Source organism: Boleophthalmus pectinirostris, unplaced genomic scaffold (assembly GCF_026225935.1).
Source record: "Boleophthalmus pectinirostris isolate CB_2022bp ecotype Guang Dong unplaced genomic scaffold, ASM2622593v1 HiC_scaffold_8, whole genome shotgun sequence".
In the NCBI taxonomy this organism is placed as follows: Eukaryota; Metazoa; Chordata; class Actinopteri; order Gobiiformes; family Gobiidae; genus Boleophthalmus; species Boleophthalmus pectinirostris.
Genome location: NW_026571515.1, coordinates 34028970 through 34048036, shown reverse-complemented (window position 1 = coordinate 34048036; position 19067 = coordinate 34028970). Strand labels below are relative to the sequence as shown.

The 19067-nt window shown below is 36.8% G+C and overlaps 2 protein-coding genes across 2 annotated transcripts; one reads left to right on the top strand and one right to left on the bottom strand.

Annotated features, from left to right (window-relative positions):
- Nucleotides 1-157: 157 nt before the first annotated feature.
- On the bottom strand, nucleotides 158-11900 carry pou6f1 (POU class 6 homeobox 1). The gene is made up of 11 exons (XM_020929997.2): nucleotides 11555-11900; nucleotides 10406-10494; nucleotides 7491-7656; nucleotides 6210-6331; nucleotides 5374-5596; nucleotides 4431-4642; nucleotides 3819-3947; nucleotides 3397-3630; nucleotides 2494-2629; nucleotides 2238-2406; nucleotides 158-1582 (listed from the first exon to the last, which is right to left on the bottom strand). Exons 2-11 carry the CDS (start codon nucleotides 10457-10459, stop codon nucleotides 1234-1236), a joined length of 1794 nt encoding a protein of 597 aa, XP_020785656.2. The 5' UTR covers nucleotides 10460-10494; nucleotides 11555-11900; the 3' UTR covers nucleotides 158-1233.
- A 1587-nt stretch (nucleotides 11901-13487) lies between these two features.
- dazap2 (DAZ associated protein 2) lies at nucleotides 13488-18190 on the top strand. Its single transcript, XM_020929840.2, has 4 exons — nucleotides 13488-13594; nucleotides 14223-14341; nucleotides 14418-14663; nucleotides 14735-18190. Exons 1-4 carry the CDS (start codon nucleotides 13582-13584, stop codon nucleotides 14861-14863), a joined length of 507 nt encoding a protein of 168 aa, XP_020785499.1. The 5' UTR covers nucleotides 13488-13581; the 3' UTR covers nucleotides 14864-18190.
- Nucleotides 18191-19067: the final 877 nt, after the last annotated feature.

Sequence of the window (19067 nt, the reverse complement as noted above, 5' to 3'; positions counted from 1 at the left end):
GAGCATCAATTTGCACCATCAGCCCCTCCAATCAACATCAACACTCAAAAATTTGCCTTCACGCATGCTCTATTAGGCATAGTTATTATTTATATTAGTATATTTAATGTGCAGTATTTTTCATTTTATAAAAGATACATTTGACATGACAGTGGCAATTGGAGTAATGTTACAGTTTTTACAAAGCAATGCAGATCAAAAACAGTATTTCATCTTAAATGTTTTTAAGTGCAAAACGAGAGGAAAAAACTGCCTTTATATTGTCCTTTCAAAGGATACTTTTATACTGTACATGCACAGACCAAACCTATGGCCACAACAATAAATGCATATTACTTTTACAAGTACCAAATACACCTTGTCTTAAAATATACAAATAAAACAATATCACAAAAATGTGGCACTGATGCATTAGACAAGCTAGGATCACTGAAGCTGTTAATATAACTTACAAAAATACAAAGAGGAAGGTAGTACATAAAATAAGTACAATAAAGGAAAAAAGGAGTGACATAGACATAACATAAACCCTTTGAATTCATTTGAAATGAGACTACTGAAATGTATTTATACCTTATATGAGCAAAACATGTCAGAGCATTTTTGGACATACATGGTTTAAAATGAATACAATAGTAAGATCCTTACTTATTGGGTAAACTGAAGAAAGTTCATGATGAAATGATTGTCAAAAGAAATTTAGAATACAATTTTTGGCCTACAACAAACTCTTTAGCACCAACCAAAGTACCAATTTTAAAAGTATAATAAATGACAACACTGTAACACTTACAGGTAGGAGGCTGTGGATAAGAAAAAAGTAGATTCAGATTCAGATTCAAGTTAATGTAAAATGATGTAAAACATGTAAATAGATTTTAAATGTATAAGCTGTAAAGATGTGTTTAAATAACATAAGCTAACATTATTATCACTGTATATAATATGGTCATGCAGTTTTACTTGATTTGACAACAAGAAAGAAGTAGTAACTATAGTAGTAGACAGCGTTGAAATGTAGCAATAACAATATAATTTCCTTCATTTTCAAAAAACAGTTTGCAATTTATATTCATTAGTGTCAGTGTCCTGTTATGGGTGCCATTTTGAGAACATTTGACCATTTTAGTATATTCTAGTTAGTTGTTTATTGCTATGGCAAGAGTCCAAACTTTGAATTACACTGAAATCCATGAACCAACAGGACAAAAAAGTTAGTGGAGTTAGAAGAGGTCACTGTTGAGCCTGAAAGACGTTGATTTTACTTGTGTTTTTCAAAGTCTGGCGTCTGTTGCAGAACCAAACACGTACTACTTCTCTGTCGTAGTTCAGTTCTCGTGCAATTTCGGTAATTTCTTGACCAGTCGGGAGTGCGTTTTTCTCAAAGTAGGAGTTGAGGACTTCGATAGCCTGGGGAGTGAAGCTGGTTCTACGTTTTCGTTTTTTTGAAGGTTCTCCGCCAACAAACTCCATCAGATTCTGCTGTCCTTTCTGGTTCCAGTGCTCTGCTTCAGCCAGCCACTTCTCCAGAACGGGCTTGAGTTTCTGAGCACTTTTGGGGGTAATGTCCAGCTTCTCAAATCTGTGGGATCAAGACATTACAAATTCAATCACAAAATTTATGTCATTTAATTGATGTCATTTATCTTTATTATATAAAGATTATAAGAGTACATACCTAAAAATGATATTGTGGTTACAGATTATATTACAGATGTTATTGGCATTTAGTAATCAATTGTTGGAATACATGGTGTGGATGAATTAGTAGAGCTAGCAGAGAAATGTTTCCATTCACTGGATAAGCAAACCAAAGGCGATGCTGCTGATACACTGGAGTTAAATTCACTGACAGATCATAAGTGATTACAGGGCAGTATTTGGAGGCAGAAACACCCAAATAAACTAAACCAAACATAGAGATGCCAGCGCAAATATGTAAGTTGCTGTTGACTCAATTTTTGCAGAACCATAACTTCTGGTTTTAGTATAATATTTCCTATTCACTGTGCATTTGTAAAAATATCTCTTAGCTGCATTAGGCAAAAGTTTGATTCATCAGCCTGCTCCTCACGTTATGTTATTTCACCCAATAAGCTGGAAATATTCTACTGAACGCCTCTTGCAGGGCAGCTTCACCAGGAGTGATTCCAGATTTATATGTAGTACTTGTCTCACACGTCAGTCTGTCTTCTGCCAGAATACTGATATCCACCGTTACTTTCATAAGAACACACCTGCAGATAGCAGACTGGCTGTACGCTGGGCCCTCAGTCGCGGTTAGAGCCTGTCCCACTTGTGTCTGTGTGAGCCCTAAGGACAGACGGCGGATCTTAAAATTCTTGGCAAACTCTCGAATTTCCTCCAGATTAATGCCTTCCTCACCACTGACTGCAGGTTGGGGCTCTGCATTGTGAAAAGAGAGAAAATGGTTAAAAATATCTGCTCTTAAAATAGAAATAGGGCTTGGACAGTAACACAGAGTATACGCACTGTTGACGAGTTGTCCCACTTTGGCCACATCTGCACAGGTGATGGGCCCAGTGGAGGATAGTGTGGGGGCAGACTTCAGAACAGAGGGAGAGGGTGCAATGACAACCGGAGACTGACTGACAGCAGTAATAGAAGCCTGCAGCAAACAGACCCACACATTATTAAAAATACATCACATTCACCATCCATAAAAAGTGCACTGGTGTTTTCAGGTTGTAGAATGTGATGACAGAAGACAGTAGGCTGTAGTCCTGAATCTTTTTTTTTTTTTTTTATATATGACTTATTCTAATAAATAAAATATACATTGAACATGATAGTAAAATTGAACCACTTGATTAAAGAATCACTGCAATCAACACTCCTAATCAATTTTAATTTGAAAATAATGTCAAATTTGATGTCGTACCTTAATGTTTTAGTTACTTAATCTTTGTATCTTGTTTATTTCACAGCGTCAATCTGTCATCTGTAACGTTGATCTATTGTTTGTTTGTATGGTTGTTTTTAATGTCTCATGGTGCACATTGAGATTTTTACACATGTTGTTTTCAATCTGTGGTTTGTTTGTTTTTTAACTACAAATGGGAAATAAACTAACCTAACAAAATTGTTCAAATCAGGAAGGAGTCATTTGCCTGAAAACAAAACAAATAAATAAACAAACTACAAAATACAATAAAAAGAACCTGATCATTAAAATTAATGACAAGGTCCATTCTCTTGCTTTGTGGCCCTAATCACACAACAAATCAAATTAGCCAATATGGTGATTTGTTGTTTCAGATTGCTATATTGCATATTACATTGTTTTATGTTGACTGAGTGGTAGGATAACTAACATGATTTAACATGGCTGATAAAACCCAGCAGAGATTTCCTAGTACTTTCCATGTAGTTTACCTGGGCATTAGACTTCGACAGAAGTGAAGCTGCAGTGGTCTTGGGCTGCACTGAGGCGGAGGAGGCGACTGTGGCTGGTCCGTTTCCCACTGCAGCGATGATCTGGCCCTGGTTATTAAACAGGATCTGAGGTGAAACCGTCTGCACCTGGAGCCCCTGGAGCCCCTGCAGCGGGAGGGTGGGGGTTGCGCCCGTCAGAGAGGGGTTCAACAACAACGGCAGGGTCCCTATCACCTGGGAAAGAAAACAGTTATGCAAGAATAACGAATAAGGCATTACGTCTATTTATCTCCTTTAATCACATTAAAATAAACTGGTGCATCATCCTCTCTCCTGTCTCTCATGTATGTGTGCAATGTGAAGACAGACACACAAATGTGCAGTTGAGGTGTATTTTTAGAAAGAATGGATTTAACACTCACCTGTCCTTGGGCGTTGGTGATAATCTGGCTAGTGATTCCAGCCATATTGGACATGGCGTTGGTGAAGATCGGAGTGGAGGCGATGGACCCGAGGAACTGAGTCTGTGCTCCAAGGGTGGCAGCGTTAATCTAAACATAAAGTAACAAACTTCATGAAAAATATTTAAAGAAAATATACAAGATCTGGGACTAAATATGGGACTAAATCTGACACAAAATCTGAACTAGACCAAACAGGACCAAACTAAGTAACACAGTCTTCAGCATTACTGGACAGAAAAAGAGAGTCAGACATCAAAAGTAATGTGGGCTCAAACCAAGTTAAGCATAACTGCACTGACGATCAACCTGATTTCAGAATATTAATTTATTGTTAAAACAAGATAATAAACTTATCACAGTGAATATTTAGGATGCTAGGAATGCATTACAACACTGAGGAATAAGTTTGCAATCTGTGCAAAGTAGTGTTTTTTCAGACTTTTACAGCAGTATAAATCAGGTATAATGCCTTTAAAAACAAAACATATATGACAAAAGTAAAATGTTTAATCTCATTATCACAAAAAAAGGCCAAAGCCTAATCAAGTTTAGTGCAAAAAGGTGTCTTACTATGGCTGGGTTGATGGAGAGGCCAGCAGTCTGAAGAGCAGCCACAGGTATAGACTGGGAGACAGCGGAGGAGGCGGGGGGCATGGGGGCTGCTGCCGTAGAAACCGGGGTGGGTGGGGCCTGGGACTGAACAGGCTGAGCGGCGGGAGAAGGGAAAACCGCCTGTGTACCGGTCTGGAGCTGAGGCTGCACTGAATTCAACACTGCAGCAGCTAATGGAAGATATGGACAAATGGCCAAAGATTGTAGAGTAATGTTACTTCAAAATAATATTACTCAAATAGAAGTAGAAATACAATAAATTACTTAAGGAAGAGTGAAAATTATTTGGAAAAACTACTACTACTCAAGTAACAGTAACTTAAAGAGTAACTGTTTTATAATTTGTAGGAAAAAACAAACATTTGGTGTTTTCTAAGGACAGACACAAAAATAAGAAAAAAAAACACACTATATCTAAAGGAGTCATTCAAGAAACATAAAGGTTCCAATCATTTCATATTGTCAGCCTAAAGCTTTTCTCAGTTGTAAACTTACTCACAGTGGGAAGAGTAAGAAAAACATTTACTCAAATAGGAGTACTGTTACTGTTACTCCTTGGAGATGTTATTGCTTTGCCTGAAATATTGCACAAAATGGCATCTAACTTGTCACTCTCCATGTAAATGCTAAATGGTCACATTTTTTTATAGCGCTTTTCCACCTTCAAGGCACTCAAAGCACTTTAATGTAGTAAGTGACATCATCAGGCCAAGTTACAGAGCAGACCTGTGGAGAGTTAACCCCAACCACAGAAAAGTTATGTTTTCCAAGGCATCTTTGAGCAATAAAACAAATTAAAGTAAAAATGTGGTATCAGGGGTAGGCAAATAAATAGATAATAAACATATACTAGTAGTTTCAAATCATCAATCATAATCTTGACATCCATAAGTGTTGGTACCTTGGAGCCCAGCAAAGGGCAGTTTGAGCAGGTTTCCTGCTGTAGTGGCTGCAGCAAGCCCCGGGAGCGTGGCAACGTTTGTGGTGGGGAGAGTGAGCACCGCGAGGCTACCCTGTCCACCCAGAGACCCCGCCATGTTCAGTGGGATGAGCAGAGGCTGGCCCAGAGTCCCAGCCTGTGCCATGCCTGTCATCAAGGTGGCCAAACTCTCCTGGGTCAGTACCTTTGAGAAGATGAAAAGAGTTTTTATCATTTATTTTCCTGTACTTTACATGTTTCTTTCATTGCTTTATTGTCCAATTTTTTTTGTATGCACTATGTCGCTTTTCTGCTGAAACCTAGTATTCTCCATGGAGCTGTTTTTGCTTTTCCTAGAATGCTGTTAATTGCAATGAAAACGGAAAGAGGAATACAAGCCCCCTTATCGTGAGAATATGTTTTTCAAGGTATTTTTTGCAGTTAAATACCTAACTAAATAAATGCAACATATATACGCTTTGTGCCATATTGTGGAAAATTAAAGACAAAGCTATCCATCTCCATGGAGAAAAGGAACTGGCGAACACCTCACTAGAAAAGTTGGATAGACTATAGGAGAAATATGCATACTAACTGAGTTCACAAAAGTTGTAGCAGTATTTAACAAAAATAAGGTAGTAATAATAATAATAAAGTTCAACAACATACTGTACACACAATTTTGGTATTTCCATCAAAAATACAGATAGCTCATTAAACTCGATCATTGAATTTGTAAAAAACTTAAACCCAGCCTCAAGATAGAAAGGTCTTTAGTGTATGATTATATATGTTAGTATATAATTTTAACAAATTACCTGTGGGCAGCCCTGTACCGTGATGGGAACTGTAGCCTGAGCTTGGGGCAGGGACACACTGATGGGGACAGAGGGGGTTAAAGTTTGAACTGGAGGAGCTGGAGTTGGCTGCTCACCCAAAACTGCAACAGAACACAAATGTAGATGTTTAGATGTTATACTAAAATTTCAAACTTAATTTCAATGTTAATAAACTTGAATAAACTTGATACCCAATACCAATTCCAATACCACAATAATAATAAAAACACTCTTTCAATAGATAAAATTGTAGCACTTCCTTTAATATTACCGGTCCGATATCTGAGTAATTCCTCAGTCGTCCAGGTAGGGTCCATAGTGGTCCATGTGTCTACGTACTAGTTTATGTTGTCTTATCATAGACTGTATATATAAATGGACATAGTCAACGTGCTAGCCACCACATTCAAATAGGAAGTTCGTATGCGGGTTCTTCCAGCTCCATCTGACCCTGGCTCCCATTGACTTACATTGGAATCCCTCTCTCTCTAGCTGCTGTTGTGAGCCTTCTCATTTTGGTCTTAAAATGTCTGTATTAACCCACACTACATGATTCTATTTTATTTATTTTTTTGCTATTTTGTCTGTCAAAAAAAACCTATTTATCATTTAGAGCCTGGCTCCAAATTCGCCCCTGTAACCATTAGCATCGCGAGCTTCATTTGAGAGGAGCTGAACACTATAGGTGATGTCACACTTGCTTAGTCTATGGGTCTTATACTTGTTCCTCTGATACAGCTCAAGCTCATTCTAAAGCTATTCAGGAAAGGTTAATTTTGGTCCTCTGCTCTGAATGTGACATTTTTCAGTTCAAACAAGTCTAGTTTCAATCTTTAATATTGATTAGTATCTGATTTTTCATACTGACAACCCTATTTTAGATCATTTCAGCTGACCAGTATTTGTGTTTGAGTTCATTGCAGCCAGAAACTAGACTAGGATGATATAGACATCTTAGTAATCATTTATGATCTTGACCAATCACAGCACAGCATTGTGGTTTGCCCATGCTAGTTTTGTTGTATTAGTTAGTTCCCAAACCAGCTAAATCAAAGATAGCTGTGCTGATAAATGTACTTTTAGATTATTTTAGATCATTTAAGCAGAAACACTACTTAAATTAAATTTTAGATTAAATTGTATTAATTACACAAACTTAAAATAAAGATAGGGTGATTATAGTTATAGTATAATCGAACCAAATATTTTTGTCAATGTTGCCCAATTACAGTTATCTATTATTTACTATTATTAACTCACCCACTGCCCCTGTGCTCTGGTCCAGTGGTGTGCAGCTGTCTGATTGCTCTGTAGGTCCATCTTCACTCTTTGGCTCTCCTTTTCCATCTGGTAATGTTGAAGACTGTGGCGTGTCCACTTCTACCTCAAGCACACGAATGGTCTCATGTCCGGACATTACAATGACCTGAGCAACAGTGCACATGTCAAATGCAACTCAGAATATTTCCCCCTCCATTTTATTCTGAGATAGGTTTGCTTGAGTTTGGATCTGCACAACCTTACAACCTTAAAGGCAAGTCTACAGAAGGTTCAGAATTTGAATTGTAATTTCATTAAACAAATTAGCTAAACACTCTTTTAGAGGCACAGATGGTGAAGAACAAAACAAGTGTTAATGTTAACCTACATATATATATACATCATAGTTTATTTTTTCAGTACTTTGATTGCAAATGTACATACCTTATGTTTTTTCACACTAGAGCATGTAATAGCTTTAAAAAATAAGAGATTACTGAACTGTATGAAAATTACTTGGAGTGTCTATAATCAAATTTACAGCACAATATGGGCCTTTTCTAATGGAAGATCTGCAACTATGAAGATATTTTGCATTGTCTATAATGTTCCACAATAACAATAAAACTTATCTTGTGATTTTTCTATTACAATTACATTTACGTCACATTATGTTTATTGCTATGTGTCATCAAGCTCATGCCATACAGTGGAACATTTTATACAAAGCAAAAACATCTCCACTGAAACAAGCAGGAGGTGGACTTTGCACTAGAAAAGTTACATAGTACATTTAATCTGATTTAACGGTATTATTGAACTCAGCCATTTGTTTGGACATGAAGTGAAGTGAAATATAGATGGAATATGGCATGTAATCATGAGGGCCTGGAGCAAGAGCAGCAGTCCAAAGCTGAAGAACATTTAAACGCACAGAGACAGAGAGTAAGACTGTGCACACTGTACCTGAGGTCTTTGGCAGGAATTTCAAAGTGCAGGATTTAAATGGCTGAAAAAAGACTTCTGCAGTCAGACAGTGAATGGCTGGAGGACAGAGAAGCCAAGCACATGTGTTAGGACACAATGACTCCATAAACAAAAAACAATAAATGACCTGCATGAAAGAGGGCTGGGCAATTAATTTACTATAAACAGAATCAAAGTGTAATTATTTCAAATCATCAATGATCATTTTGGTGCTTTTGAATGAGAGAAGTCTGACAGCCAGTCAGCAAAGGCATGTTCACATTTTGGAGGAAGAAATTTGAAAGTTATACTGATAAGTGTCTCATGCTTGTTTCCATGGAGATGAATGGCATTTATAATATACCCATCTTGTATTATTCAATTTATTTTGAAAACAAAAACATGCACTTTTACTGTGTGAGGGCTTGCCCCTCCATAGATCTGACTTGTAACTTGGCCTGGTTATGTACTTAATATATAAGTTAAATGTCATACTGTGGAATATTTGAGGCAAAGTAATAGCATCCCCATGGAGACAAGCAGGTGACAGACCCACAGCCTGAAAAGTTACAAAGTGATCCTTTAATGTTATTTTTTTAAATCATAATTGATCAATAAAATCTTGATTAGTTTTGCCCAGCCATAGCATGAATGAAACAATGACACAGCATCAGCCCATGGACAACTTAAGCAATGCATTCACGTGCCCGCTCACATCAGAGAGGAGCGCTTTAAGAAATATAATGTAGAAAATGCATTACTAAGCACAGCAGCCGTAACAAGCAAAAAGTAAATCAGGAGCGTGTGACCTGATTTTGTGATATTATTAGTTGAAATGAAAGAAAACATGACAGAAGGAACATGAACAAAGTGTAGGCCCCAAGAGATGCCTGAGAAGCTATATTTGTGGGAGATAGGAGAGTAGCTAACGTTCTAAGAAAAAGACTGAACTTTTGAAAACTCTAAGGATTTCTGTATAAAAAGCAAAACAAAACATAGGCTTCGTACTTGTTTCCGAGCTACACTTTTTATAGCACTGCTTTTGGGGCTCTTAGGGAATCTAGCGTCTGTTTATGTAAAGTCAAAGAATCACAAGTTATTTCTAAGTGTCTGAACTAGTTTGTAAGTTTTTGTTTTTTGTAGTACCATAACATCTGGGTTTCAGAGGGTTGAATAATTAACTTAAGCATCTTATTCTGCCATTTCATTTAATTAATGGAATTCTGTAGTATTGTATCGCATTTGTGTTATTGTGGCAGGCCTGTATAGCCTACATCTCAGGTCCTCTGAGTGAGAAAACTGGTCCATCATGATTCATTTTTGTGGAAGTGTTACATAACATTTGCGCATTAAGTTGGGCTTATGCGTATTACAGAAAATACATTTGGGGGGATTATTTTGAGTGTCAGACATTCTAAGTTAAGTATTGTATTCTTACTAACAGGGCTGCAATATTTAATTGGAATAATTGTGACAAATCAACAAATAAAACAATTACTTAATAATTAGTACTATCTAAAAAATGAACAATTTTTATAATCAATTAATGGACAATACAGACTCAAAAGCACAGGCCAAAAGAGGTTTTATATCAAAAGCAAAGTAGTTTTAGAGAGTAAAAATAATCATTTGAATAGCTGACTAATTAAAAAGAAAACCTCTGACTAGTGGACTACTAAGATAATCATTAGTTGCAGTCCTACCAACTATTTTAAATAACAGAGAACTTAAAAATAAGCTTAACTTCTTATGTCAAAGGGGAAAATGTAAATACACTTTTGTTATCCCTCATCTTTAAACTCTTGGTAGTAGAACCCTCAACCAGTGTTCTACAGGAGCTGATAAGATGTGCTCAGGGAGTTTTAGCCTTGTCTTAATAATATATATGTTTTGTTTTGTTCTGCTTTTCTACTTTCACCTTGCTGTTTTAAATGGTGTGAGACACTTACTTGCTCATTGACAGTGAGTGACACATCTTTGGCTGGTTGGTCCTGGGAGGCCATGGTTCTCTGTTATGACTTGATGATTTCCATGTATTCTGTGCCAAAGTCAAAACAATACTCAACATCATCTCTGACACAACCGGTTAATCATTCTGTTTGGATGTCGTGTGTGTGTTAAGTGTGAATAATTAAACTGATTCATCACTACAGATGGATATATGTTTTATCCTTTGCCATTTCCAGTGCTTAATTTGAGGGTAACAAGATGGAACATGCTCTCAATCCTCTCTGATTATTAATAATAGCTTCACAGGCTAAAGTTTATAAAAGGGCTCTGAAGAAGGCTATTATTCATTCACAATCACTAACAATCATTGTCAACATGAGTTAAGTGCCTTGCGCAAAGAGACAACAACAATTTCCAATAACAGCAGACAGTGGGGAATTGAACCACCAACCTTCAGATTACTACAGCTCCTGGATAAAACTTAATTTTAACAAGAGAGTCATCTTTTGACGTTTTGGGTGTGATATTTACTGTGATTGTTGTTTGCAGTAATTGAAATATGGGTTTATGAAATTAGAATACAACAACGGACCAAACACCAACAAAAATAAAAACTGATGTTTAACTTTCCATATGCAAGCTTACACGTATCGGCTCTGTCAGTGCAAACTAAGTAGGGTACTCATGCACAGAGTAGAATACTAATTTGGAGGAGGCCTACATCATCTGCAAGACCCTATGTCTGATGAAAGGACGTAATGTAATGTATTGCTCATTGAAGTGCACTGGTTCATAAAATGATCAAACTGAGAGTACATGTTTCTGCTGCAGTGCCCCTTTACACGGAAGGATGTGTCAAAACTTGAGCAGCCCGAGCTCCCCACCCCCAGCCCGCATATGCCCAATAAAAGTCCCTCCGCGTCGGCCACTTTCGGACACACGCCGGAGACATCACGTCCGAGCGGCTGGAAACATGCAGACCAGTGCACAGAGCGCGAATATTATGTATTTCCTTCTTCTTATCATAAATATATAAATTATGCTAATTACGAGCATTGCATATTACCCAAACTGATTCCCCCTCGCCATTTCAGAGCTGTACGCGATCTGCAGCCCAGAATAGACTCTTGTTGTTAAATGTAACTTACCGCGTTAGAGACGCTCGTCTGCCGTCATCGGCCGCTTTTGGATAGGTCCTGTCACAGTTTGTTTCAGTCACACATAATTAAAAATTCACCTCAGCTCCCAGACAGGCGCTGTGACTGCACACAAAAGACCTATTTGCATTGATAAGGAGGTTTGCAGCGTTAGCAGCTCCTCTGTCTAAATATTTAATGACGACGTCCTTTCTCAAACTCTTCTGACCGCGCAAAAACCTAAAGGTGACGCATAATGTCCCATTTGTGCAGAAAAGTTGGGCAAAATTGCCTCGAAATTGGCCTTTTGCACTACGTCATGAGCATAATTTATGCAAGAAAAAATCTTGCATTGAAAAATGTCTGCCTCGACTTGAGAGGTGCCATGGTTCCCTTAAAGGGGCAGCAGCACATAAACGAGCTCCACACTGCGCGCCTCCGCGGAGCGCTCAACTAATAGGTTAAATGTGCGGTCCTTTGTTCAGAGTATCACAGAGCAAGAGCCAAGTTCTGTTGGCTTATTAACATTCACAGTCTATTTATTTATTTATTTCAAAGCCAGGAAAAACAATTGGCAACATTATTTTCTAGGGCTATATGAACGATAGGTTTTTATCATATGAGGAGTAGTTCACTCAATGAAACTGGGTTTCATTGAGTGAATTTGTATTTTGTATTGTATTGCAGTGTATAGGTCTGCATTATCAGTCCACTTATGAGACAGTAACTGCATGGTGTCCTGTTCCAGGATCTGTAAGGCATTGTAATACATTAGCCTCAGACAGCTTATAACACTTATCTCATTCTGTAGCCAACCGATGTAAGCTTTATTTAAGCTTTATTTAAGCATCAGTTTGAAAATCTGTACTTCTATTTCAGCGTGTGTGTGGAGATTGCATGCTCTCACCATGTCTTCATTAATTAGGGTCATTTAATTACTAGGCTATTTCTGTCGTAAATTGTCTGATAATCTGAAAGTATTACAATCAATACTGGTTTATAAACACAGGCTACTTGTGGGCTGATCACCTGAAACTGTTTAAAAATATGAACACATTGTTGTTGAATGTGGACATTCAAGCTCATATGTAACTGAAATAACACAGTTTTATTGTTTATTTTATTTTTTAATCAATCATAACATAAAAAGAGATTGGAATAGCAAGACATTACAGTCCTGCATTCCTGTTTATCCAAATGGTTTTGATTTGTTGAATTGTTGTTGAGTAAAAATATGTTATGTACGTAAATCTGCGTTCCTGTAATTCATGTATTACCAATAGTGAGACATTCTCTAAATAAGTGGTATAGGGATATAGGTCTAAATGGCTGTGCAGCTCCTGCAGTGGACTGATAAAGTAGTCCTGCACACCCACCAGTTTTTCCAATACAACCCTTTTTTATTTATTATACAAACTTTTTTCACCAAGGGACACTTCTTGAAAGATCGATGATGGAAATGAGTGCATTTACCATTGTTCTTTTGAAGAGAGTCGCCACCTTTAATATTTCATTTTAGGTTTGTGTGTCACAATGCAATGTGATGTTACTGAGAGTATAGTGGTAGAATTACTTCAATTTGCTGTTCAAATGAATGCCTATGATCAATTGGGCCAATTCAGTAGAATAAAAATTGGCCTGGCCGCTGGGCTATAGTTTGGACATTATTGTGGGTTTCTTTATGTTGTGTTCACTGTCTGTAATACTTTAGGGACTTTATGTTGGTAGAAATGTGCTATAGGTCTACAAATAAAGTTGGACTGGATATTTTGCCCATGTTTTTGCACCATTCTATTAACACAAAAAGTCAAAGTCATTTAGGAGTTAAATGCATTTTCACCTTGGTTCACTCTCTTTCTGCATTGCTTTATTCTTACCTCCTGGGGGCGCGCGCAGGCTCCGTACAGTTACGTCACCGCTTTGACAAAAACACGAAAACAAGGAAGTGCGTGACATAAAGCAGTCGAAGCGTTTGAGGCCGCACAATATACGCAGAATACAGTTTTTACGCAGATTTCCTCCAGAACCGCCGCGACACGATGAACAACAAAGGTATTTTATCATTAGGCCTCAGTTTGAACCGCGGTCATGAAGGCAATCCGTCTTTTTGTTGTTTTGGTGCAGAGATTTGAGCAGATTTCTGTGACGGAACAGAGAATACAGCGGGCTACATATGGCTACATAACAGCATACGACTGGCGCGTTGAAAAATCACGTGAAATTACCCCAAACATAAACTAAGGATGGACTATTTCAGTCAGATTGTGATTGTCGGGTTTTTTTTCACCTGTTCATGAGGAATCGTTTAATAACGCGTTTATTATCGTTATAGGTATGTTATAGACACTAGAAGTACAAGGCCTAGGAGTAATAGGCTGTGTATGCTTTTCATTAAAATACAATCAGCTATTAGCTTTTTACATGTAAATGTGTAAGAGGTTAGAGATGGATAAACCGACCTGCTTTTTGAAAATTTCTTTACGTGGCTATTTCAGTAAGTCACAGTTTCCTCTATTGTGACTTCGTGAGATAAAGTTAGTGTATCACTTGGACTTTGACCCGCTTAGGTTTAAAGAAGATAATAAAATACAGCACCATGCATGTCGTGCTAATATATATCTATTGTCTTGATCTTCTGAATGTGTTTGGGGACCTTATGTTGTCATGATGTTCTTCACAGGTTCCTATCCACAGCAGACGGTGTACCCTCAGCAGAGCACCGCTCCTGCTTACCCTCCTGCTATGCAAATGTCTCCTCAGGCTCCTCCTTACACAGATGCTCCACCTGCGTATACAGATGTAAATACTGCATTACTGTTTATGATTGTGACAACATAGATAATGTTATAATCATCATTTAAACCTATGTTTGCAGATATACCAGCCCAGATATGTGCTTCCCCCGCAGGTGCCTGGACAGGCCACCATGTCCTCTCCGTACGCTGGAGCTCAGATGTTCATGCCTCTGCAGCAGCCCATGGGTGTGGGGCACATGGGGCAGAATGTGCCCATGGCCTATTACCCCATAGGAGCATTGTACCCCCCTGGCTCCACTGTAATGGTGGAAGGGGGCTATGATGCAGGGGCGCGCTTTGGTGCAGGCAGCAGTGCTTCTATCCCAGTATGTACCATCATTTTTACCTGTGTGTCATATTTAAACTCAGTCTAATGTTAATGCTGTTGTCCTTTTAGCCACCACCTCCCGGACACCCCCCCAATGCCGCACAGCTGGCCGCGATGCAGGGGGCAAACGTGGTCATGGCACAGCGCAAGAATAACTTCTTCTTGGGCGGTTCCAGTGGAGGATACACCATCTGGTAACAGCAGCTCTGCCCCATGTCCCAACGCCCCAGTTCTTCCTGTATCGTTTATGGTCAAGGCTGCTTGTTCATGCCACAACACTGAGTTCACATAAGGAATGTACTATAAGCCCATGTAAAAGGTACAGTACTCCACTTCACTACAAAGAACAAGAACCGAAATAAGGCCTATAGAAACCAGTGTGAAGTAAAGCGACTCCTGCATTCTGTACATGTGATAAAATGTTTGTATATCCAATAGCATTACATGTGTTAGTACTTAGCTGCTTTCAATACAGTCTAAATGCATCTACAAAATGAAACATACACTCTTAGAAAATGACTGTAATTTTTCGAATTTTAGTTTAGTGCAATACTAGCTGTGAAGTGGTAAGTGTAAGTACTAATGGGAAGTATAGATCGAACTATAAAAATCTGTATCATTAAGTGTCAATGATGTTTGTACAAGACCCAATTACAATAAAAATGTTGTTATCAAGTTCCATTTTAATGAAAAGATTCGTGCAACATCCATAGTGGTCTACTGTACCTTGATGGGCAATTTTAAATTAATGTATTCAAGTGCCAAAGAGCACCGGGGACAACCCTAATCTAAGCAAATTAGCTTTAGGAAAGACACTTTGCTAAATCTAACTAGTTTGTTGAATATATTGGAGTGGTTGGTTTAACATTATTGCTTTTCATCTTTCTATTTGATAGTCGGATACCCAGAGGTTTTTGGGTTTTTTTTTTTCATATTATTGTTTTTTTAAATTTTTTGATAAACTGGAAATTCCACTTCCAGTTGTAATACTTATTTATTTCTAGTATTTTTTGTAATGAGCATGTTTTTAATGTCAGGTAACTTTGTTGCACTTTTGTCTCATTTTCCATAATTTTGAGGGTGTGGTTGGTGAATTTAAATTTACGCCAAAAACAATGCACTACAAAAAAGGACTTTTTACATGATGTTAAATGACTTGAATTCAGAATGTTAATCTTTCATTTTAACCATTTGGAATTTATTTACTTAAGCTTAAAGGATAAAATATGTTAAACATGTCAGTGAATGGGGTAAAAAATGCACAGTGCATTTACAAGGAATGATAATAAAATGTTAAAACTAACTAGTCAGATGCTATGAAGTAAATACAATAACCTAATATATCAATAAATTGTGATAACTACTATAAAATATGATTAAAAGTCTGATTCAAGCCATTTTAAAAGGTCACCTGTGTGTCTCCATGTAAATGTTATAGTTTTTCCTGGAATTTTCCACAGTATGTATTTTAACACATTTATCTTACATTTATTATTTCAGTTACAGGTGTTACTACATAAATATACCTTGAAAACCATTCATTCCTACAGTGAGAGATTTATTCTCCATGGATCTGACCTGTAACTGGTGAAGCCTGGTGGCATGGGTGTAAGCTTCAAATTCTGGACCCTGGGTACTCATTATTTTGGTGGGCCCACACTACATTTTGTCTTATGAAAAATGCACATTACAGGCTTTGTGAAGGGCCCCTTCTTGCATTGGGCCCTGCGTTATCAGTACTCTCCAGTCTGACGCACCTGCCTGGTGATCTCACTTGGTTGTCTATGACAATAAATAACTTCAATGCCATACTGTGGAAATGTATCCATGGAGATGAGGTGGTTTTGAACCCTTCACCAGAAAATATACATAGTGTACCTTGTGTTAGATCTAGACTTTGGTGTATTAGAACTCTCCATTATTTGGTTAATGGGCCTTTAACATGACATAAGGTGAGAATATATGTCCAATATGGCTGATTCTTTTATGTTTAGAAATTGCACTTTTTTTGTGTAGTCACAACCCACGAAGGATGAGAGAGTATCATTTTAGTGTTATGATTATGAAAAGTAATAGATTTTTACAAGATTGCAATTATTGATACCATGGGCCAAAGTCAAAGCTTGGCCAGTGAAATAAAAACTAACTCCTTCAATTAATAATTCAACATTGAGCTCCACTAGAATTATTAGACCAGCTTTATTAATGCTAATTGACATAAGAGAGATTTTTATATAGTTTCATTATACCATAACATAGATAATCTTAATTGTACAATCGATTTTTCCTGACATCCCTAAAGCTAACTCACTTTTAACTGTTATTTCTATCATGCACGGCAAAAACATTCAGATGGAGAGGTGCGAGCTTTTCCTTATTTTTTTTCCATTACTTTTTGTATGTATTTCTTGTATATCGAGCCTTCATTATAATGTTGTGCTTGTTAGTATAGTAAACTTGCACTGACTCTTCTATTTCACAGGATGACTGTTTTGTGCTGCTAATACTCGGAGCAACAACTTTCCATATGGTGTTGTCTAGCCAGTTTAAACATGTGCCAGAAGTAGAAATGCCATTTTTGTGAACTTATTTTTTTGTTAATACATATTCATTTAGATTTCATATTAATTAAATGTAACTGGGTATCCGACATTACGCTATGTTTTAAAAGCTGTGGCCTGTAGAAACTTTGGTATTGAATCAAAATAATTATCTTAAACTGCAACACTTGGATCTATAGGGGTTAAAATGACTTGAATTCACAATATCCATCATGGTTTTAGAACTTTGTTGGTTTAAAGTTTTGAGAGTTTTAAAAAATAGATTTCAAGGTATTTGTCACACTTCCTACTGCAGTTGGTGGAGTAGTTTTTTGTTTTGTTTTTTTCAGTTCAATTTTCATACACAATTGGCAAAATGTGTTTAAAAATGAGAAAAACAATATCTTGCAACCAATCAAATTAGGTCCAACCATTTATCACATATGAACTATTAATTTATTAATATTCAAAATTCATACAAGTAAACTGTGTAGATTTTCCTTTTTTGCTCTAGGTGTCAGTAGTGAGTTTTGTATGTTTTATTCCATAACTTTATACATATCTGACATAACCGAGAATAAACACTGGCCACTGCTTTTAAAAAATATTAATTTCATCACATTTTTACTTGTATTGCTGCATAATAGTGCATTTGTTCTAGCAATATAAAGTACTGTAAATTACAGCTGACCAGTAGATGCTATGCCAACCACAGCAAATGGAAAACTCTTGAAGGAGAATGAACATTTATAGTTCAGGGATTCTTTTTACAACATTTTGTAAAAAAAAAACAACAAAAAAACACACATGTACTGAAGTGATGTAATGTTCTTTGGTACTCATTTTATCTTTTAAGATTACAAAAAGGAGGAGAGTGTCACTTGAGTTTTGATGGAAAAGAGAGAAGGTGCACTTAACTTTTTTATACTAAACTTAAAATTTAAAATGGTTTGGTTTAGAATAAAGGTTATTTTGAAAAATTAGACATGTTGTATTTTCATTGCTGATTTTTTCCATCGCATAGAACCATGTTGATGTAGTAGACTGTAGAAGCCCATTTTCAGCTGTTCATATACATTTTGATATGGTAATTAAACATCTTAAACATGAATTCATATTGCAGGTGTAAGCAACAGAATGAGTCATTTTTGGTTTTACAACAATTATTTTACCCATTTTGGTCATGTGCTTTGTATGATGTGCATGTTGATTGATTTTGAAAGTACATAATCCTAATCTCGAGACAGTCACGATATGTCAAAAATACAGATATTCAAATTCAAAATCTTATCATATTGGCATTTAGTTAGTATGCAAGTTAATGGTATTTTTGTACCAAATTACATCTTGAGCTTAAAGCCATAATATGTCTTTTTTTAAAATTTTTTTTAATTGTGGATGTTTTATAGCACTGAAAAACTGAGCATCTCCACAAACTGGACCTTTATTTGACCCCTTCTGCTTCTTTCCATGGAAATGTTCCTTTGGCAATACTAGTCCACTTCCTGGCATAAAATGTATCCATCTTCATAGAGAAAATAGGTTGTAACTTCCTATTTTCATGGAATCATGCAGTTAAACCATAATTAGGACTAAAACCAGGTCTAAACTAGGGGTGCAAGATTTCACATTTTTACATTTTTTCCAAGGGTATAACCATTTTGAGTAATTTTGAAATAGTGTTCCAATTCTTTTCCATTTTAGTCTAAAACCGGACTAAAACACATCTAACCAAACCGGTCTGTACGTCTGTAAGTCTGAAACACAACTAAACTACCCCAAAATGTCTCAAATGAAGAGGAACATCTTTTTACTCCTCACACTAGTCTTAGTATTAATATTTGAGAAATGTAGTGTTGTTT